The 23,050-nt window shown below is 38.6% G+C and overlaps 2 protein-coding genes across 3 annotated transcripts; one reads left to right on the forward strand and one right to left on the reverse strand.

Annotated features, from left to right (window-relative positions):
- Positions 1–631: 631 nt before the first annotated feature.
- ITPA (inosine triphosphatase) lies at positions 632–12,135 on the reverse strand. The gene is made up of 8 exons (XM_058176830.1): positions 11,991–12,135; positions 8,155–8,212; positions 8,009–8,073; positions 6,357–6,430; positions 4,576–4,607; positions 3,550–3,665; positions 1,250–1,326; positions 632–867 (listed from the first exon to the last, which is right to left on the reverse strand). Exons 1-8 carry the CDS (start codon positions 12,057–12,059, stop codon positions 744–746), a joined length of 615 nt encoding a protein of 204 aa, XP_058032813.1. The 5' UTR covers positions 12,060–12,135; the 3' UTR covers positions 632–743.
- Positions 12,136–12,285: 150 nt separating this feature from the next.
- On the forward strand, positions 12,286–22,200 carry METTL13 (methyltransferase 13, eEF1A N-terminus and K55). Of its 2 annotated transcripts, none has more exons than XM_058177766.1 (8): positions 12,286–12,517; positions 13,961–14,714; positions 15,546–15,745; positions 16,484–16,679; positions 17,332–17,499; positions 18,658–18,870; positions 20,009–20,140; positions 20,941–22,200. In XM_058177766.1, the coding sequence occupies exons 1-8, from the start codon at positions 12,356–12,358 to the stop codon at positions 21,213–21,215; spliced, it is 2,100 nt and encodes a 699-aa protein (XP_058033749.1). In that variant the 5' UTR covers positions 12,286–12,355; the 3' UTR covers positions 21,216–22,200. The 2 variants fall into 2 exon arrangements, with proteins under 2 accessions (XP_058033749.1, XP_058033750.1); XM_058177767.1 differs by having other exon boundaries at positions 12,326–12,456.
- Positions 22,201–23,050: the final 850 nt, after the last annotated feature.

Genomic DNA, 23,050 nt, shown 5'->3' on the forward strand with positions numbered 1-23,050 from the left:
TTCTTTATGTGACGGGTTAGAACTCTTATTTCTACAGTGGCTGCATTCAGAGCAGGGGTCTCCAACCTTGGTCCCTTAAGACTTGTGGACTTCAACTCCCAGAGTTCCTCAGCCAGCTTTGCTGGCTGAGGGACTCTGGGAATTGAAGTCCACAAGTCTTAAAGGGACCAAGGTTGGAGACCCCTGATTCAGAGAATTTGGTAACTTGGACCTACACAAAAATATATTGTGATGTAGTGCAGTATATTAATCAAGTGTGCGGTTTCACTTGTATAGCGACGAATAGTTACTGGTTTGAGCCCATGAATGTAGAAGACACGTAAACAAATAAAATGGCTTTGTTATCCCTGTCTACTTTTTACTTTAGCTCAGGTTTCAATAGTTTTTGATTTTTTTAGTTGTTAATCATTATGATTTTTAGGAATTCATTTTAACTTGTAAGCCACCCAGAATCACTTGCTCTGAGATGGGCAGCTTATTCAGTTTGCAGCATTAAGATAGCTGATTTTTTTGGGAGGGGGGAAATGGAATATTATACAAGTGTTTAAAAAGTCATCTGGAATTCATCTTTTATCCTGATTGAAAATCTTAGTATTTCACCACAAATTTCAGGAACAGTAAGTAACACACATTTTTTTTAAAAAAAAAGTAGATTTACTGATCATGATTTGTACAGACAGGAAACACACATGCTTTAATTTCAATTTTATATTTTAAAAAAACATTTCACAGATCCATGCAGGTTAACTAGGACAAGATTGGCTCTCTGCTGGGTTGTGGTGTTGAACGAAATAGGTAGACAGCTCTTTCAATGCTTTGTAACGATGAGAGATAGAGTTCTTCACAGACTTGGGCAATTCAGCATATCTGCAAAAGACAAGTTAGAACTTCACCATAAGAAACTGCAAAACCTACTCACCTAGAGCAGGTAGAATTATAAATAGATTAATTAAATTTACTTTCTATTTCTTGGCTTAAATATTGAGTCCTAAGTTAAGGAACGATTTGATCAAATATTCTTCTCTGGAGATATGGGAATTGCCAGTGGAACATCTGTACTAAATCCATTATTATTAAATAGAATAAAACAATAGAATAATCCAAATGCCTGCTAATGTATTCATAAATATTTAAGACAAAATTGATATTTTGTAGTACAGAGTTTGCATATTTCTTAATACTTGAATGTATAACAGTGACTGGGTAATTTTACTGACCAATTATAACTAATGAGAAAATATTCCCTTACGTCTCAGTGTAACCTTCTGGCTGGAAGCAAGGATCCCATCCAAAATCTCGAGGTCCTCTTGGTTCAACTATATGCCCCTATAGGGAAAAGAGATATTTTATGTTGCATTTTCAGAGTTGGGCCTTACATAAAACATACAGTACTGAAAGAGTTGGCAGATGTGATCTCAGAACTACCAAATCATCTCTTTCAAAAATTATAGACCACCATAGTACACGAGGACTGGAAAAGAGCTGATATAGTTCCCATCTTCAAAAAAGGGGAAAAAAATGGATCCAGGAAACTACAGATATATCAGATGACATGACTACCTGGGAAGAGTCTGGATTAGATAATCAAGCAATGATAATCAAGCAATGAATCTGTGAACACCCAGAGGCAAGCAAAGTTATAACCAGACATGGGTTTGTCAAAAACAAATCAGACAAATATTTTATGACCAAGTGACTATGTTAGTGGAACAGCAAAATGCTATAGACACAATTTACTTGGATTTCAGTGAGGCATTTGATAAAGGAGACCATAACTTACTTACTACTAGATTAAGATATTAGAAAAATATTAATTAGACAGCATCATCACAAGATAGAATAGTAACTGGTTGACCAATTGCACTCAGTATGTAATCCTTAATGGAACTGCATCTACATGGAGGAAAATATGCAGTGGGGTACCTCAAGGTTCTGTCTTGGGCCCAGAACTCTTCAATATCTTCATAAACAATTTAGTTGAAGGGATAGAAGGGGAACTTATCAAATTTACAGATGACACCTATTTGGCGATACCTACCTGGAGCCACCGCCCCAAAAGATAGGGTCAAGAAAGATACATAAGGGTCTCAACAGACTTGAACACTGGGCCCTATCTAACAAAATGAAATTCAAAATAAAGAAAAATAAGGTTTTAGTCTTAGGCAAGAAAAATCAGATATACAGGTATAGATTAGATGAAACCTGGCTCAGTAGCAGTAACTGTGAGAGGGATCTTGAAGTCCTAGTGGACAATTGTTGCTTAAACATAAGCCAGCAATGTGCAGCAGCAGCAGCCCAAAAAAAGACAACAGAATTCCTAGGTTGCATTAACAGATAGAATCAAGATCATGTGAAGTATTAGTACTGATTTATAAAGCTTTAGTAAAATCACACTTAGTACTGCATCCAATTTTTGTGACCATTTTATAAAAAGAATACAGACTGCGGAAAGTACAGAAAAAGCAATAAAGATGCTTAGGGGGCTAGAGGCTAAAACATGAAAAACAGTTGCCAGAATTGGATTTGTCTAATCTAGTGAAAGGAAGGACTAGGGGTTAGATGACATTTTTTAAAAAATCATAGATTTTTATCCACCCTGCCATTAAACGTTATGTAGCAGGATGTGAATACTAGTGCACAGAAACAGGGTTAGGCAGTTCACGGCCCATGTCCCCTATGTGGCCATCTATACCCCATTTGTGACTTCAGAAATTTAAGATGCACAGCTACAATTCAACAGCACAAGTAGCCATTTTGGCAGGGAAAACTTTGTTCCTTTTCAAATATTAATCTGTCCCTTCAAAACTTTAAAAAAAAACATGGCAAAAAACTGGCAATTTTGGGAAATGCATTTTTCATTTAAACCCTTTTTGCAACATCATCTGATAGCCTTTGCAGCAGTTCAGGCGTTTGACCTAATATAAGTTACCTACCCAGTCCTAAAATGAGAATGCACAGAATTAAAACCGACACAGAGAGTATCACTCCAGATGATACCATTATCCTTCACTTCCAACTCAACTCAGAAATGTTTAGTACAGTTACTTTTATCAAGCAGTGATAATTCTGTTCACCCATCCTAGTAGAAGTACACTCACAACTAAGCAGGCAGCTGCATGGAGTGACAATAATTAACCAGGAAACCAGGAGGCTCAACTGCAGGCATTGTTGAGATAGGAATTAGAAACAAGAAGCTGCATAGCGGACACTGCTGTAAATATACATAGAAATATATCCCACTACTATCAATCCCATTACTCTTGCGCAGCAAACCAACCAACTTATCTTCCTTCATTCCTTCTCACCTACCTACCTATACTGTTTTTTATTTGCCATAAAATAATTTGTTACTTCTCCCTGTATGTAATAGCACCAGCCTACTTTTGGGCACTACTCAAAAATGAGATAACATTGTTGAAGCACTTGGACTATGTTTAAGAGGTTATGTATGAATGCTGAAAGTGGCTTTTATTATGCTAAGAAAAGGAAATACAGTTCAATTCTTCAGGTCATTTACTAACACAGATAACTCAACATTGTCATACGCACTTGAGTTTGGCCTTTGAATAACTTTACAGGATCATCTGGATTTCCAGTGCTGAAAGCAAAGGTGCAGAGAGCATAAGCAGATTTATCTTCAAATCCTGCTAACAGTTTGTAGAGACCTAAGCAATAAGAAAAAAAAAGCATTTCTTCTTCAGTAAATTTTGCTTGATGGAAGGGGAGATGTGTAGGACACAAAATGGCAATTCATATGTTTTGGAATTTGATCAGGTAGCCATATGTCTAATGTGTTTGATATATATATCAAACAAAAACCAATAGGACTACTAGCTTTTCTATTATTCTAGGACATAATGTAGTTAAAAATTCAATGAATTCTTTTCTGCTCCTGTATATATGCTTGTGGCAGAAGAAATTTTTTTAACATATATTTAAATAGATGATGTCAATATAATTCAGGTTTAAAGGTAAAGGTAAAGGTTCCCCTTGCACATATGTGCTAGTCATTCCTGACCCCAGGAGGCAGTGCTCACCCCATTACGCGGCACTAGGGATTCGAACCGCTGAATTGCCAATCTTTCAATTGACAAGCTCAGCCACTGAGTCACCACGTTCCTTCAGATTTTCTTCAGAAATTCAGGTTTATGAAGACTAAATCAGATCTAAGATATGGAACATTAGGACCAATTCTGCCAAATAGATTCCTTAATATGAAATCAGACAAAAACTTTAAGCTTTTTAATACTTTACAAGTTATCCTAGTTTTCTACTAGAAAATATCATTCAAAGCAGAATGGAATAGGACAGAAAAGATCTGCAAATACAAATCAAGAAGAGAGGATGGAAGAATGGTACCAGATAGAACACTGACAAGTAAAATAATCGGGAATAAAACAATCCTATTTTAAAATGGAAATAAAAAGAAGGGTACCGAGTGCATAATCAATATGGATTATGGCAAGGCCAGTGCTGACAAAACAGCACCATTCAACATTTGAGTAACACAGACTAGTTAATGAAGGAAGCAGCCCAATCCCAGAAGGAAGTTTATGTGAAAGAAGACTGAATTACCTTCTGGCTTTAGCTTTTCTAGGAACCATTTTCTGAAATGCAAATACAGGCACAAATCATATTTTTCACTATCACAAGAATAATAAAAACACCTCAACATTGTTCAACAAGTAAGACAAGACCAAAATTATCTGTTAAATAAATAAGTTACCAAATTTTTAATCCAAATAACAGCTCCACTTTTGTACAAGAGTTCCAAGAAAATGTGCAGTTTAAAGTAGAACTATTAAAATCTCATAAAAATTAATAAACAGAAATAAAATAAGTAAAATATAGCCAAGATATAAAAATTAACAGTGAAAACATCAGTGCTGAGCTTACAAATTCTTGTTCAGCAAAACTGATATAGTAATGCGTCAGTGGTGGGTTGCTCCCCATTCGGTCCGGTTCTATAGAACCAGTAGTAAAAACACCGGGAAGCTCTGCCCACCTGCCACGACGTTATCATGGGTGATCTGCGTATGCGCAAAGCGCGCTCGTGCTTCCATTGCAAACTGGTAGTAAAGGTTAAGTAGAACCCACCCCTGAATGGCGTGCTTGCATTTTATTGTCTGCCTTTTCAGAAATACAAGAAATCAAAACATGAAGGCTTCCTTAACAAGAGTGGATCCCTTTTCTTTTCTTGCATCACAATGGGAACTAAAGTAAAATGCAAGCACATGAACACAGCATTTCTTATTTAATAGATCAGCTGAATTAGGCCAAAGATCATCCAGTTCAAGATTCTGTGCCATACTTTGGCCAATGGGATCCAGTTTCGATACTCACAAGCCTGGATGGTGGATGACAGTCACTTCTCAGTAACCAACATTTAATTCATGTTGTCCCCGATTCAGTAGGTGTAAATGATCATCAGTATCAGGAAGGATCAATATACTTCTCTTCTATGAAATTGCCTACTCCTTTTTAAAACTGTCCAATAGCTGCCATTAAAACAACACTTGGCAACAACCATTGCAGTTTAACTTTGTGTTGTATACAAAGGCATTTTCTTCTCTCAGTATTGAATCTTCCTACATTTAGTCTCATTGGATGACCTCAGTTTTAATAGAGTGAGGAGAAAAACATTTGTCTATCCATACCATCTATATTATGCATTTATATACATGTTTCTTTTTATTCTCCTTCATTTCAAATGACTGAGCCACAATCAGAATAGTCTTTCCTCAAAGGAAAATAATTGTGATTTCCTTTTTTTCATACGTTTCCAAATTTTGTCATTCACTCATTTTTGTGCACTTATGTCACTCCTGCTTTTTGGCAATTGCCTGGGCAAGTCCTTGTGATTTCTTGGCAAGGTTTTGTTTTTTTTGAAAATATTTACCATGGTGGTCATCCTAGAGTTTAGAAAGAAGCTAAAGTCACCTAATTAGCTTTGTGCCTAAGGGAGAACTCATGCTTTTCCAGTTTCTAGCCTAGTGCCTTTACTCCTCTACCAAACTGAGTCTCTAATGTTGTAATATCTGTTTTTTCTTTTTCTCTTTCTCTAGAAATGTTCACAACACTGAACTGTACAAGGGAGGGAGGAGACTTTCTAATAGTTTTAAGTATCAAACCACTCAGGAAATAAACGACACATATCTAGACCTCTGCTTTCCTTTTTAAAAGGCTTGTAATAGGGATGGAAAAAAGACAATAGAACTTTCAGTCTAGATAATTAAGATAAACATAAATTCCTTTATGCCTAATATTCCTTCTCACCTGTTTACCTCTAACCTGTAGTATTTTCTTTTCTCCAATTATCAGCTATCCTCTCAGCAAATTACTGGATTCCAACTTACATATATGGCCCTGGGAGACCTCCAAGAGCAGTGAAACACAAGCAGGTATCTTCCACTATAACTGGTCCCTGAATCTGTTAAAGGAAAATAATAATAAAACAACAAAAGAACAATGACAACCTAAATTAATTTTTGGAAGTAGTTCCACATATTGTAAATAAAACTTTCTAAAAATTTTAGGCAACTTCTATCCCAAGTTAATCTCTGCAGCTCTGACAGCAATAATATAATTTAAAGATTTGTTGCAGGAACCACAGTTAGGAATGTATATAATGTAGATGCCAAATGGATATAAACAGAATGGCCTCATAGTTGGACCTCAGCATTTTTAAAGATGACTGTGACAAAATGTAATCAGAGCTAACACAATGTCCAGTGTTCCAATATTTGAGGGACTGCCACAAAGATGAGTGGGTCATCCTTTTTTCCAAATCACCAGAAGGCAAGTCAAGAAACAATGGACAGAAACTAATTAAAGAGAGGAGCAACCTAGAACTAAGGAGAAATTTCCTTACAGTGAGAACAATTAACCATTGGAACAAGCTTGCCTTCAGAAGTTGTGGGTGCTCCATCACTGCAAGATTGTCTGGAATGGTATAGGGCCATGGTGGCAAACTTATGGCACGCGTGCCACCGCACGTGGAGCCCTCTCTGCAGGCACATGAGCTGTTGCCCAGCTCAGTTCCACCGTGCATGCGTGCGCACCTCCCGCCAGCCAGCTAATTTTCGGGTCTCTGGTGCGGGGTGCATGTGGGAGACATGTGTGCATGCGCGCACCTCCCGCCAGCCAGCTAATTTTCGGGTCTCTGGTGCGGGGTGCATGTGGGAGACATGTGTGCATGCGCGGGCGCAGGTCGTGCATGTGTGTGTGGGGGAGTAAGGGTGGTTGTGGCGCCCCCCTACCCCCAAATGTTTTTTATCTCAGGAAGCTTCAGGGAGTTGCACATGCATGCACAGGGGGAGTGCGGGGAGGTCATACATGCATGCGTGGGGGTGGGAGAGTGCATGCATGTGCATGGGGCAGGGCGCGCAGGGGACATTGTAATATGGGTGTGGGCACGCATGCGTGTGACCCCCCCTCCCACGCTCCCACTTTTGGCACACGATGGCAAAAAGGTTAGCCATCACAGGTATAGGTCCTCTCCAACTCTGTTATTCTGTTATCTTAGCAGCAAGAGAAATTTCAGATTAATCTGCTATATGGGATTCATAATTATATGTAACTGGATTTTTTCTACTATTTTTCAAGTGCTACAATTGCCCCAAATTGAAATGGGCAATTGAGTCATTGAGTTTTTAAGAGTTACTAAATATAATTCTAATATGTCTTACTATAAATATAAAATGCATGATAGTCTGCTAATGATTTCTTATTCTTAACCATGTGGAGGTTTTTAAAAAAATATGGATAATAAAAAGAGGAGACAATAGCAGAATATGCACAAGTCAAAAACAGTATAATATAAAGAGTTTATATTGTGCTTTTTTGACCCTACAGCCAAACACTAAACATTCTTTCTAGAATCAAAACAGCTTGTACCTCTCTATGGAATATACAGCAAAATTTATCTGAGCATATATTATAAAATCTTCCTGACTTTCTGAGTTTCTTAGTGCCTTATGTTATGAGCTAGCTAAAGGAATATTTCAACCTGCTTAGCTGCTTCCAGGCACTTCTGGGTAGAAATATCATCAGGCTCCCCTTGGTACTCAGGCACTACAAAATTTTAAAGAAAAGTGAGGTTAGTGGTGATCAGTAGTTTGCTAAAATACCAGACAAATGGAAACATGAACTCACAGTCTATTTTCTTTGCAACCAATTTGTATGGAAAGGAGTCACCTAGAATCTGAATCACCTGCAAGATAAAGAGAAGTACCAGTAGTTAGTTTTGAATACTAATAAGCTTTCACAAATTACATCTCTTAACCATATCTTGGACAATGTAGCAGTGCCTTTATTATGGATTATGTTACTCTGAGAAGCCCAAATGCCACATTTGTGTTTCATATTTCAGAAAATTGTTAAAAACTTCCTACTACATCAAGGATTCATCTACACTGACTGTAGGCACTCTTCTATGCATGTAGTAGTTTTATCCTTTATAGGATAAAGACATTTTTCTCTGGGGATGGTATTTCTGGACAGGAGTGGTGTGGTGGCCTAGAGGTGGAGTTCTCGCCTCACAATCAGGAGGCTGTGAGTTCAAATCCTAGGTCAGTGATAGCTTAACCTTTTTGCCATCCCGTGCCAAAAGCAGGGGGAATGCGGGGGGGGGGTCATGCGTGTGCCCACACCCACAATTCTAAGGGCCCAGCCCCCCACGTGACCCCCTCCATGCTCCCTCCGCTTTTGGCACGCAATGGCACAGTGGGCCCAGTAGGCCCGTTTTTTGCTCTCCCCAGGTTCCAGAGCCTCTCTAGAGGATAGCTAGCTGAACAATTCTGGGAGTTGAAGTCCGCAAGTCTTAAAGCTGCCAAGTTTGAAGACCTCTGCTCCAGAGCCTCTCTAAGAGCCTGGGGAGGGCGAAAATGGCCTTCCCCCCGACCCCGGAAGCCCAAGACAGCCTGTTTCCCTACTTCCGGGTGACCCAGAAGGCCCGAAAATCAGCTGGAGCTGAGCTTGAGTGCCCACCGATATGACTCCGCGTGCCACCTGTGGCATACGTGCCGTAGCTTCGCCATCATGGTCCTAGGTAGAGGCAGATATTTCTCTCTCTGGGCACACTGAGAATATATCTGCTAAACAAAACTGCATTGGAGACAGGAAGGGCATCCTGCCATTAAAATACTCTGCTAGCTCCATTCAGTTGCCCAGACTCCACCCCGCAAAGGATTATGGGATCATTAAATGAAGATGATGGTATTTCTGGTTTATTTAATTTTATACCACTTTTTGTCCATATTCATTTTCTATCCAATGATAAAATTGCCCCCATATGTTATAATACTCTGATTCTTCTTCCCTTTAATTGCCAATGTTAATCTATTCATTTCTGCACATTCTAATATTTTCTTTATTACCTCTCCCTCTGTAGGAATTTTTTCCGCTTTTCAATTTTGTGCAAATACAATTCTCACTGCTGTTATTACATGAATAAGCAAATATACATTTTCTTTACTATATTTCTCAGATAAGATACCCAATAAAAATAGCTCCGGTTTTAAATCTATATGTTGCTGGTCATTTTTTCTAACCATATCCGAATTTTTGCCCAATAGTTCCTCGCTTCTGTACATGTCCATCACATATGATAATACAATCCAAGTATCTGGTGACATTTCCAACATTTAGTTCATTTATCTTAAAACATTTTTGCCAATCTTTCTGGTGACATATGCCATCTATAAAACATTTTATACAAATTCTCTTTATATGCTGTTGCCATTGTTAACTTATAATTTTTTCCCATAGTTGCTGCCATTTATCTAGCTCTATGGTATATCCAATTTTTTTTGCCCATGCTATCATTGTTTCCTTTACTTGTTAAATTAAATAAATCTGGAAGAAAAATGTTTTTAACAGGAAATATATTAAATTGAAATGTAAAACCAAAGAAATATATATATATTAATAAAATGATGGTAAGCATTAAATATGCTTTAATATGCATTAAATATGACACAAAAATTTGTACCCAGCTGACACAGATTAATGTTGTAATGTTTGTTTTAAAAGAATAAAATAAAAAACTTTTTATTAAAAAAAAGGATGATGATGGTATTTCTGGACTGACAGTTCCTAGTGATATCAATCAAAAAAGTTTTCCTATTAGATTATTTTCTGGATTTTAAACATATAGAATAGAATAGAATAGAATTTTTATTGGCCAAGTGTGATTGGACACACAAGGAATTTGTCTTGGTGCATATGCTCTCAGTGTACATAAAAGAAAAGATACGTTCATCAAGGTACAACATTTACAACACAATTGATGATCAATATATCAATATAAATCATAAGGATTGCCAGCAACAAGTTATAGTCATACAGTCATAAGTGGAAAGAGATCGGTGATGGGAACTATGAAACGATTAATAGTAGTGCAGATTCAGTAAATAGTCTGACAGTGTTGAGGGAATTATTTGTTTAGCAGAGTGATGGCCTTCGGGAAAAAACTGTTCTTGTGTCTAGTTGTTCTGGTGTGCAGTGCTCTATAGCGTCGTTTTGAGGGTAGGAGTTGAAACAGTTTATGTCCAGGATGCGAGGGATCTGCAAATATTTTCACGGCCCTCTTCTTGATTCGTGCAGTATACAGGTCCTCAATGGAAGGCAGGTTGGTAGCAATTATTTTTTCTGCAGTTCTAATTATCCTCTGAAGTCTGTGTTTTTCTTGTTGGGTTGCAGAACCGAACCAGACAGTTATAGAGGTGCAAATGACAGACTCAATAATTCCTCTGTAGAACTGGATCAGCAGCTCCTTGGGCAGTTTGAGCTTACTGAGTTGGCGCAGAAAGAACATTCTTTGTTGTCCTTTTTAATGATGTTTTGATGTTAGCTGTCCATTTGAGATCTTGCGATATGATAGAACCCAGAAATTTGAAGGTTTCTACTGTTGATACTGTGTTGTCAAGTATTGTGAGAGGTGGAAGTATGGAAGGGTTTTTCCTAAAGTCTACCACCATTTCTACGGTTTTGAGTGTGTTCAGTTCCAGATTGTTTTGGTTGCACCACAAGGCTAGTCGTTCGACCTCTCGTCTATATGCGGATTCGTCATTGTCTCGAATGAGACCAATCACTGTTGTGTCATCTGCGAACTTCAGTAGCTTAACAAATGGATCATTGGAGATGCAGTCATTGGTATACAGAGAGAAGAGAAGTGGGGAGAGCACACAGCCTTGGGGGGCCCCTGTGCTAATTGTACAGGTATTTGATGTGATCTTGCTTAGCTTTTTAAACATATAAAAGTGGGGAATATAAAATTTTAAACATATAAAAGTGGGGAAACACAACAGTGCTACAAATTGAAAATACTAATGGCTAAATCCGTATAATGGATGGCTTAGACCAGGAGTGGGTTCTATTTACCTTTACCTTTGCAATCCGCGCGCATGCACAGAAGCTTCCTGACACCTGGGTCGATAGGCGGAGCCTCCCGCCGGTTTTACTACCAGTTCTTGCGCACCGATCCAAACTGGGGGCAACCCACCACTGGCTTAGACTTAAAACATCATTACTTTCCACCAGTGTTTGCTAGGATTGCAAATATTCAGACAACGCCAAGCCGGTAATAAAGAGATACAGAAATCTTGGTTGTCCAGACTTTTGCAACTCAGAATAGGTAATCCAAGCATTGCAGAATTTTGTTTTAGCGCAGAAGCAATCAATAATCCCAATTCTCATAACCAATAAACTCATGTTGTATTTGTGTTGGAAGATATGTAGAAATCCCAACTCTTGCAAGGGCTGGTCCGTTATCTCAGCAATTTAAGATGTGTGAACTCAAACGCCCAGAATTTCCCAGAACGCTGCATGGGGAATTTTGGGAGCTGAAGTTCACACATCTTAAAAGTTGCTGAGATTGAGAATCGCTGGCCTATAAGTATCAAGTTCACTATTCGCAGCAGCAGAAAAAACAGCTAAACACTAGCCAGTGCCATCACCCATGCACTTTGTAAACGACGGCAGAAACCCACCTCCTCCAGTTTCTTAACATTGCCGGTGACAAACACCACGCTCCGGCCGGCTGCCGGTATCATCGCCATTGTGCTCTGACGCCTGCGCAGTTAGCCAGATAATCAAGAAATCCTCAAGGTTCCCCTGCGCAGCCTCGCCCTCCGAAGACTAGCAAGCTTTGACTGTATACGATGAATCACGCTGAAGGAGGGAGGGACCTATTGCAAATCCATTGGACGTAAAAAGCCAAGATGGAAGCCTTGGCCAACCAATGAGCTTTGAACGTAGAGGAAGGACTCGGAGAGGCGAAAAAAAAAGGGAGGATGAAGACCCCGAGGGCACTTCCGGCTTAGGGGTTTTTTTTGGCTTCTGAGATCTTTTAGCTATGGAGGCGTTGCGGTTGCTGCCGAGAGACACCCGAGACTTCGCTTCGTCGGAGTATTGGGACCGATTCTTTCGGAAGCGAGGCGAGCGCGCCTTTGAGTGGTACGGGGAGTGGTCAGGACTCGGACCGACTTTGGGGCGGTATCTGCGCCTGCGGGACTCGGTGAGACGTGATAAACCGGAGGAGAAAAACAAAAGTTAGGGGAAAGGAGAGCACGTGGGCAGGGCATAAACTTTATTTGGCGGAGGCATTACTTGGCTCCGGAGGAGTTTTCACTATCAGAGATCAGTCAAACCAACTTTCGGAGCAACATTCGAATCACTTAAATATAAATTAGCCACCCTGGCTGGATGGACATCACAACGCACTAAGCCACTAACTAACCGCCACCTTTTCAGTTGCCTTGAAATGTCAAGACTGCAGGGGTCTCCAACCTTGGCAACTTTAAGACTTGTGGACTTCAACTCCCAGAATTCCTCAGCCAGCTTTGCTTTGCTGGCTGAGGAATTCTGGGAGTTGAAGTCCACAAGTCTTAAAGTTGCCAAGGTTGGAGACCCCTGGTCAAGAGGGCCTCTGCAATTCAGATTGGCCACCTGATATCTAGTATAGTTTTGGATGAAAGCAATTCAGACAGCCCGACCTCTTACTACAGGCCATGAGGGTTCTGATAACTCCTGATTTTGTTCTACTTAGGCACAGGATGGAGAAGAATGTTAATTTTAATTTGTTTGATTTGGTAGCTGACAGATTAATACTAGCAAGGCAGGCTCTGCCCTCAGTTTTACAATATAAAAGATGCAGAATGTAAGAAATCCCAAGCATATATGTATGTGCTACAAAATTTCTTATAAATACTGGCATCAGAGCCATGCAGGTGAAAGCAGTTTAAAAAATTGCTGAGCTCTGTTTTATGTCTCTGCCTGCTTTAATCTCTTGGATAATTGCAATCTTCATAGAAAGATATTATTTCTTCTCCATCCACCTCAATCATTATACCTATGTAGACTAAAATAATAAAGAGTTAAAAAATAACCCTTTGCCTTATGACTTTTAAGTTATAAGTCAAGGGATAGGCTGAGTTTTTTTATTCATCATGTAGGAAGTCAGGAAGTCTTTTTAGTTGAAATATAAAATTGCTTCAAATGCCTTACTTGATCTACAGTAGGTGATCTATTCATGCAACTGACTTAGTGTAATATAATATAAATATCCCTTTATTCCTGTTCCATTAATGTCTGGATAAGACATTATGGGATACTAACTTCTTTCTCAACCCTACTTTAAGCTGAAATTTAAAAGTATGGATTTTGCATGGACTCTAAAGAGAGCTTTCATTTTGATACGTTAGGGTGTAAACTTCCAACTTTTTCCAAATTGACCTTCCTAAGATCATATTTCTCTTCATGACCTTTATTTTAAAATATCCAGTGAAGTGTGTACACAAATTATCTAGGTTCTACTTTCATTTTAGTTTCAATATGTTTTAGTTACTTTGAGGGCCAGATGCTAGAACTCTGTATAAACTACCTGAAAAACCCCTATGCTAAGGAATAATTTTGACATTCTTAAAAGGAACATGACATTTCTTCCATGCTTTTCCCCTAGATTCTTGTTGTTGGCTGTGGTAATTCAGAACTAAGTGAGCAGCTCTATGATGAAGGCTATCACGATATCATCAGTGTGGACATTAATGAGCGGGTTGTTAAGCAGATGCAGGAACGCAGCACGCAACTGAGACCCAAAATGACTTACATGGTAATGGATGTACTGCAAATGGATTTCCCTGATGAGCATTTCAAGGTGGTGTTTGATAAAGGCACTCTTGATGCTCTCCTGACAGATGGAGAAGAAACTACTCTGAAAAGAGCTGAAAGAATGTTTGCTGAAATTGGTCGTGTCTTGCAATTTGGGGGGCGTTACCTGTGTGTCTCCTTGGCTCAGGCACATGTATTGAAGGCAGCTGTGGAATATTTCTCTCAGGAAGGTTGGATGGTTCGAGTACATCAAGTCCCTGACCAGAAAACAAGCACCTCAGAGCAGGAATTTGCTTTGCCTGTCTTTGTTTATGTTATGACAAAGATAAGACCAGTCCCTGGCTCAGCTTTATGCATTTTGGAGCTCTGTACTGAAGCACAAGAGAAACCTGCCCGGTTCAAGAACAGTGAGCATCTAATTGATGCAGTGAAGGAGAGACAGCACTACTCTCTGCTGTGGAATCAACTCAATAAGAACTCCAATGTAGGGACCATCTCTCTGGATCTCTGCAGCAAAGACACTGGCCAAGCCCGGTTTACTTTACATGTAGTGCATAGCCCAAAGGTGAAAGTGTCACAGGACAAACAATTTGCCATCTTTATCAGTGAGTTAATGTGTTCCTTATTCAGCCCACTGTATTGGAGATCAAATATGATTCAAACAACCCAAGATTCTATCTTTAGATTCTCTTCCTCAAATGTTGCTAATATTGTTGAGCAAATTTTGCGGGGTTTTTTTTTCAGGTATACCGAAGAGCAGTATTTGGGAGGGTAACAAAATCTATTCAAATATGTATGGGACTGGTGAGTTTGTCAGTGCTAAGTAGCAAGTAGCCTTTAGGATTTTTTTCTCAATGAATTTACCATCTTTCATCCCCAAAGAAGAAACTAGCAACTTTTGAATAGGTTCATATCAGAAAGTTCATATCAGACAGGAAAAAAATAGTTGAAAATGATTAACATTCTGTATCATAATATTACTTTCGAGTATTAATTCATATTCTGATGCTTGATATTCTAACTCACAAAAAAGAAGTTATCAAAATAATAATTGCTGTGGTTTCTAACAAATGATGATTTTTATATATTTTTTGCTTGCCCTTATTTTGGTGGATAAAATATTTTAATATTCCCACATTTGTTTATAAAACATCTGAGTTGTGAACATACTCTCACCTTTCCAATATATGATTAATTGTGAATAATTGAATGTAATATATATTATTCTAAGAAAGTAGTGATCAAAGCTTTACGTAAGGATAAATATTAAGAATCATGGTTAACAAAGTGAATTACCAAAGAAAGCAATAAGCTGTAACATGAGAACAGAAAATTTGTTCTGCTTTACATATCCCATGAATTTGAAATATAGAATCTGTGCACTGAAAAATCTATATTTTTGATGAGGCACAAATCCCTTGTGTTGCCTGATCCAGTACCACAGGGCAGAGAAACTGAGTGGCTCTTTGGGACGGAGGAGGGACGGAAGCAGTTGGCCATGAGTGCAGGATTTTGGCGTTTGGTAACTGTGGCCTTACATAGAAACCAACACTATGACAACATGGAAGCCATCCAGGCAGAACTGTCAGAAAAAGTGATGGAACTGGCCCCTGCTGGGCTTCGAGCCCAGCAACAGGTATGTCTTTTGTCTGGCTAATGACCAGTGAAAGGTCCGTTTAGGGCTCTGATCTTCTCTAGCAGTGACTACTGAATATCTAGGGGAAGCCAATAAGCAAGATGAAATTATAGCAGCACTTTCTTGCTGATACTTTTAGCAACTGATATTCAGAAGCTATGTGATTAAAAGCCCTAGGTAATTTTTTTTTCCTCCTTGAATTTTTCAGTGATGATGTGATGGTTTCTTTGAGCAATGCTGTATGAATTTGACAACCTCTTTGTATAGCAGAAGCAAAATTAATTTGTTCCATGATTTTTCTTCTGCAGAAACAAAGGCTGCTCAGGACCTCCTGGCTATTGCTGCTGCTAGAGCAGGGAGGAACAGCAATTGGCTATCTTGGTCTAGTACTTAAACTTCAATTTGTGTGTGATAGCAAAATACGGGTCTATTCAAGCCAGATACCTTAAACGCTTTAGGAAGGTTAAGTGATGAAGAGAACTTGATATTTAAAATAAAATTGGCATTGCCTTGTGCCTATAATAATACCAAAAACACAGTGTCAAAATCTTTTTTTTTTTTTGCCATCTCTATTGGTTTCTAGCAAAGACTACCACAAATCTAAGATGCTAGAAAGTGGTGATCGTAGTTCAGGTAGGCAGAGTAGATGGCATTTATAATATGCATTATATTGTGTTTCCCTGATCTTTGAAGAAACTCTGTGGGATGGTAGCATCATTAGATTTCCTTCTCTTGCAGGTGCCATTTCTGTCTGTGGATGGAGACATTGGGATCCGTACCATCCAGCATAGTGATACTAGTCCTTTTAGTGGGGAGTATGTTATTGAAGATGTCAAAGGAGGTGGTGCTTGCTATTTCCGTCGCCTCATCTTCCTCAGCAACAGGAATATAGTGCAGTCAGAAGCAAGGCTTTCCTCCAGAGTATCTCACAAAGGTGAAATTAAAGCTGTGGCTACCAACTATGGGCTGCTTTCTTTTAGAATGGGGTTGCGAGGAGGCCTAGTACAGGTGGGAGGCATGTACTGCACAGCCCCATTTTTGTCTCCAGCTTTCCGTGGATCAATTTAAGAAAATAGTAGAAAGAAGCGGGCCAGTAAGGTAAGGCAATGTTTTTTAATTATTAAGTACAATATGCATTGCTGTTCCTCCTATTTAGCACCTCATATTTTAAGATGTGCAAATCCATATCAGTCTTCTCTACCAGATGAATTTATGGCCCTTTGAATGTTGTTCAATTCTCAGCATCCCTGACTACTACTTGTCTGTCAAGAGTTATAAATCAGCAACATCTGGGTGGACATTATCTATGCAAGGCCATCTAGTGAACAAAAATGAATTCTGGCCTGCTTTGAAATTAATAAGTTGTTGAAAACATAATGATTTGAACGTCTATTTTGGGAGAAAGAGATAGAATTCCAATCTTGACCCATTGTGGGGAAGTGTCCCTTTGGGGAGGGATGGAGTATTTTGAGTAGTTGTCTCCTATCCCAGATAAGTTCAATAATCAGACTACCCCTCCCCCTTTTTATAGTTATGATAGTCCATATGGCTTGTCCATCTAAATTTGCTTTGTTTTTTTTGGCCAGGTAACAAGCAGAAGCTGAAGAAGAAGAAGAAAGCAGCCCCTAGTGACCATTTCAAACCTGAGGCTGAAACTGGCTGTCCGGCCATTGACAAAAGTTACTTGTGTTGCTCTCACCACAGAGCTATGGTCGCAGGACTGTGCTTGCTGAAAAACCCTGAAGCTCTTCCAAGTGAGTAGGAAGCCACAGAACCAATTGGCCAATGAATATTAAGTGAATTTATTTCAGGTCCCTGTCAGTCATAGTTAAATAGGATTTTATTTATTAGAGTTTTGTCCCAACTTCTTTTGTCTTTTACAAATAACTCAAGGTGTTGAATATGCAAATGCTTCTTCCTCTTCCACCTGTTTTTCTTCACAATAACAACCCTTTGAGGTGGATTGGATTGAGTGAGAGGGACAGTTTTCATGTCTAAGGCGTGGCTAGAACTCACAATCTCCTGTTTCTCTATGAGGCATTTTGAAATAAGGTTATGCTTCTACTCTCTTTCATCCATTTAGCAATAAAAATGGAGTTTGAAGTAGGATCATAAAGGTGCTGACATATATAAGGCATATCCATTGACTGGAATTCATTTGGCCAGATTAAATTGGTTGAGTTTCTGAGCAAATAGTAAAAAGAAAGAAAGAAAAAACATGCAGACACAAAGTGAAAGCTGCAGTAATTTGTTCAGCCACCAGCCTTAAGGTGGTTCTGCCTAAATGTGCAGCAAATTATCTTATTTTTTCATCCGAATTTTTTCTTATTCATCTGTGTTTAGGACTGCTCTACATATAACCAAAACTTAAGAGTTCAGATGTGAACTCTGAAAATCCACGTGGTCACTAGATGGCAGCAAAGACTTAAAAGAGTTTTCGGTATGTCTTTCCTGCCATATCACTTGTTATCTATTAGGCTGATTTTTCACCCTAGCTCTGGTAACCTTATAGCTGGGCCGCAGCTTGCCTTATGCAGAACTGATCCAGCTGCATTGTGGTATGAGTGTTGACATATATTCCTCCAAGGATGGATTCTTAAAAAACGGGTGTCTTTGCCAGCAGCTGTATTACTGGGTTATTTGGGGCCCCAGGGAAGGGAATATTCCTCAGAAAATCGTAATATGGAACAATGGACTTGACTTCTTTTCTGTTCTTAAATAAATTGTCCCCTGAATTAGCAGAGTGGCTATAACAGAGCTATAAAAATTTTGGACTTTGCAAGTCTAACTCTGAGAATTATGATAAAGAAGTATCCCAGTGCCACACTCCCTCTTGAGAGCAGGACACTGCTAGTTGTGCTTCCAATTCGTAACTATTTTGTGTTTTGTTTCGAAAACTATTTTGTTTTCAGAAGCCCAAATCCATATGCTTGTGATTGGCCTGGGTGGTGGCAGCCTTCCCCTCTTCCTTCATGACTACTTCTTGCAGTGCTCTGTTGATGTAGTGGAGATTGATTCTGCCATGCTGGAAGTAGCTACACGCTGGTTTGGTTTTTCACCAGGAGACAGACTCAAAATTCACATTGCGGATGGGTTAGTTTATGTTGACAATCTTACAGCAAAAGGTAATGATTTCTTAGATCAATCCACACCCAAGTCATGATTTATGGATGGTGCATCTCTTAGTGTTGCTTGTGTCCTTTGACTTTCTGACAGCAAATATTTCTGAAGTCTTGAAAGCATCTGTACTGCTCTTACTCTTGTGTAATTAAAATGAGTTATTTTGAGCATGTAATGGTTCAAGAAGAAAAAATTTAAAAAACACCCTTCTATTCTGGATGTTTTAGCAGTTATATTTCTGTATATCAAAAATCCTATAATACACCCTATCTATAATTGTGCCCTATGATGCTGTAAATCAGGTACTAACACAAAAACTTTTAAAATTATTTTAATTTTTGCCCTTCACATTTCATTCTGCCCCTCCTTTTGCATCCTTTCTTTAATGATTTTATTCCACAAATTTTTTGATATTAATATAACTCTTGTCCTGTGGCGAGATGGCCATGGCGAATTGTCATAGACCACTTCAGTGAACTATGACCTGAGAAACATAAGTATACAGTACTTAGCTTGTTTTTTCAAAGTACTCAGTTAAAATAAGTGATTATTGTGCTTAGTTTGATACGACAACTTTTTTGATGTAAGCAATATACATCTGCTTTCTAGATTAATTTGTAATTAATTATTTGGGGAAATGGATCATTTATTTTAAAGGGAGATGTTTTATGGAAAATTCTGGTCAATATCAAACTATAAAAAAAGAAGGATGTGATTAAATGCACTTAGGTAAAATGTTTCTCAATTGCCTTTGACTTTGGTTCTATTTAGCAAAGTCTACAGCAGTGATTACCTAATGTGATAGATAATATCTAAATATGGAGATCTTGAGCTGGATATGTTTCAATAGTTGATGTAATTGGGAGAATATTCTGAAGTGCAAATGTTCATCATAAAGATATTTCTGGGTGGGGTCAGTCTTACTCAATAAAATGGTTTTTTAGATGCTCTTGTGATTGCCGTGGATTGGGAATTTTTTAGGCATAAAGTCTTATTTTCATGTCTTTAAGACTACAAAGCAGATAGATTTGAAAAACAAAATATATTGTTTTCACAAATTTTATTGGAAACACGTTAACCTCTAATGATTCTTGGTGATATTTTGTGAGAAATATGTTCCACTTTTCCCCCCTTTCTTCCCAGCTCCATCATCTTATGATGTAATAATGTTTGATGTGGACAGCAAGGACTCAACTTTGGGAATAAGCTGTCCACCACCAGCCTTTGTGGAGAAAAATTTGCTTCAGAAAGTCAGAACACTTTTGAAAACAGAAGGTGAGAACCACTCAGTTGTAAGTGCCTGAGAAAAATAAAATGATGAACTGCCTCAAGGAGCTATCCTGTTTTTTTATTTGGATCTAACTGATATGAATTGTTCTAGAATCAGTGAACTTTAAAACACTCTTTGAAATCTTTCAGTACCACAACAATAACATGATTAGAATGACACCTGTTAATAGATAAAGAGATTTTTGGTGAACAACACAGAAAATTCTGTACTTTGTTGTGTTTTTACTGAACACATTGAGTTAGGATTTATTGTCTTTATTGGATAAGTAAAGCTTAGGATAATATATTAAATAACAAACTCTTTTCAGGAGATGAATCGAATTAGAAATTCTAGTCAAGAAGATGACTAGAGCATAAAACTATATTGCTTGCTACCATCAGGTCTGCTGTTCATTTTACCAGTTTGCAAAAGTGAATCATGCCTATATCAGAAGAGATTTCTGCAGGCCTCAGAAAAACCTTGCTCATAAGGTTGGTAAGGTTTGCAATTTTATTGCTAGAGATTTTAGCCTTTGTCTGTCAGTGATCAGGCAGGTAATAAAACATGTGGCAAGAGAACAAAAGTAACGAAATAAATAATAGTTTTTATATGAGCAAAAAGCAGAATGTAACATTAATCTGTGAAACTCTACAATACTATCTAGTGATTAGAAAACAGGTTTTTTATATTAAAAAAAAAGAATGTAGAAGGCAAGAAGAGGATTCCACCAGAATGAAATACTCTGTTATGTAGCCTCACTGATTGTAATAATAAGACAAAATATTCTATTTTTTTCTATCTGTAGGCATTTTTATTCTCAATCTGGTATGTCGAGATATCTTGCTTCAAGGGTCTGTTTTGGCTGCCCTCAAAGAGACTTTTCCCGTACTTTATACTCAGAAGATTGAAGGGGAAGTAAACGAGATCATCTTTTGCCAACAGCAGGGTAAAGTCAAATTATCTTCCAGAGACCTTCAAGAGAAAGCTCAGATTTTGGAGAAGGCACTTCAGCGACCTGGGCAAGAATGGGATAGCACTTATATCCTGGCAGATATGCTGAAAACAATAAAACTGGTTTGAACAGCCACATATTCCATGTTGCAGCTACCGTTGGAGAGAAGAAATAAAGCCCACTGCATTCTGAGGGTATTGTGTTACATCAGTTACAGATCCATATTTGCATACTGGACAATGATGGGCCATCAATTTGAAAAGTTGAAGGAAAAGGAAATGCCCATTCCTTTGTGGCTGAATTGGAAACCCTTTCATTGAGAGATTTTGATTTTGAGATGAAGAGGTGCCCTAAAATGTTTCTCTGGAGCAACATCTTGGTTTAGATTTGTCTCTTTTGTGTCATCATTGAATGTTTAACATCAGCTGCAGACAAAAAATGCCTCTTTCTTTAGAATCAAATAGCATTTGTTTTATATTTTGCTACAAATACAAGATAAAGTGAAAAAGAAAAGTAATTATCAGAAAGTAAAATTCCTGAATACAAGAATTTGTAGTATTTATAAAAGGAAAGTACTTAATGAAATTAATTATTTCAGTTTTATAGGAACGTGTAATATTTGAATCTCTTTGAAAGTCATCATTTGTACAAAGCCGTTTGAGTTTGTTCCAATGACACAGTCACTTGCACCATACTTGTGACTCCCTTTGTGACACTTATGGGACAAGGAGGAGGCCTTTACAAAGTAGAATCCTCTCGTTTTATTTTGCATCATCTTCTGAGACACCACTGTCTAGACAGAAACTTCCCTGCATTGTTTCTGGGCCCTTGTGATAGGCTCTATTGTGTAATTCCTAAAGCAAGAATTGATGAGTTGGGAAATACCCAGGAGGGGCAAAAATTCTGAAAACTGCCAAAATTGTAACAAGGGGAAGTAAAGTATAGTCAGGCTTTACATTAAAGAATAAAAGGAAGAAAAAAGTTACTTCCCACTTCAAGTGGCTGTGACTCACTCATTTATAAAACTGGAGAATGTAAGAAAAAATTTGCAATTGAGTTCATGCTTTTATTTAAGGTAGAATTAAAGAGCATGGTTGCAGATCTTGTCCAACCTGTCAGAAAAATGTCTGGTTTTTTTTAATTCTTCATAGTTTATTTATTTATTTAGATTTTTATACCGCCCTTCTCCCGAAGGACTCAGGGTGGTTGACAGCCATATAAAACCACAATAATAAATATAATAAAACAATAATTAAAAAGCCTATCAAATACGGCCCTATATAAAATACATATAAAACAATAAAACCAATTGAATTAAAACCCCAATAACAAGAATTAAAATTCTAAAATCCTATGCCAGTCCTGCTTGACGAAATAAATATGTCTTCAGTTCACAGCGGAAGGTCCGAAGGTCGAGAAGTTGACGGAGTCCCGAGGGGAGTTTGTTCCAGAGGGTAGGAGCCCCCATAGAAAAGGCCCTTCCCTTGGGGGTCGCCAGCCGGCATTGCTTGGCCGACGGCACCCTGAGGAGTCCCTCCCTGTGAGAGCGCACGGGATGGTGGGAGGCAAACGGCAGCAGAAGGCGGTCCCGTAAATATCCCTGTCCTAAGCCATGGAGCGCTTTAAAAGTGGTAACCAATACCTTGAAGTGCACCCGATAGACCACAGACAGCCAGTGCAGATTGCGCAGGAGTGGTGTTACATGGGAGCCACGAGCGGCTCCCTCTATCACCCACACAGCTGCATTCTGGACCAACTGGAGCCTTCGGGTGCTCTTCAAGGGGAGCCCCATGTAGAGAGCATTGCAATAGTCCAAGCGAGAGGTAAATAGAGTGTGAGTGACCATGCATAGGGCACTCCGATCAAGAAAGGGGCGCAACTGGCGGATCAGGCGAACCTGATGAAAAGCTCTCCTGGAGACGGCCGTCAAATGGTCTTCAAAAGACAGCCGTCCATCCAGGAG

This window comes from Ahaetulla prasina, chromosome 3 (genome assembly GCF_028640845.1).
Source record: "Ahaetulla prasina isolate Xishuangbanna chromosome 3, ASM2864084v1, whole genome shotgun sequence".
Taxonomy (NCBI): Eukaryota; Metazoa; Chordata; class Lepidosauria; order Squamata; family Colubridae; genus Ahaetulla; species Ahaetulla prasina.

Excerpts from the sequence above, each read along its gene's own strand:
- ITPA (XM_058176830.1), bottom strand. The coding sequence starts at position 12,059 with ATGGCGATGATACCGGCAGCCGGCCGGAGCGTGGTGTTTGTCACCGGC. Across the intron at positions 8,213-11,990 it reads ATGTTAAGAAACTGGAGGAG|GTGATTCAGATTCTAGGTGA; the intron begins GTGGGTTTCTGC and ends TTTATCTTGCAG. Across the intron at positions 4,608-6,356 it reads GGTCTCCCAGGGCCATATAT|AAAATGGTTCCTAGAAAAGC; the intron begins GTAAGTTGGAAT and ends TTTGCATTTCAG.
- METTL13 (XM_058177766.1), top strand. The coding sequence starts at position 12,356 with ATGGAGGCGTTGCGGTTGCTGCCGAGAGACACCCGAGACTTCGCTTCG. Across the intron at positions 12,518-13,960 it reads ATCTGCGCCTGCGGGACTCG|ATTCTTGTTGTTGGCTGTGG; the intron begins GTGAGACGTGAT and ends CTTTTCCCCTAG. Across the intron at positions 18,871-20,008 it reads TGACAATCTTACAGCAAAAG|CTCCATCATCTTATGATGTA; the intron begins GTAATGATTTCT and ends CTTTCTTCCCAG.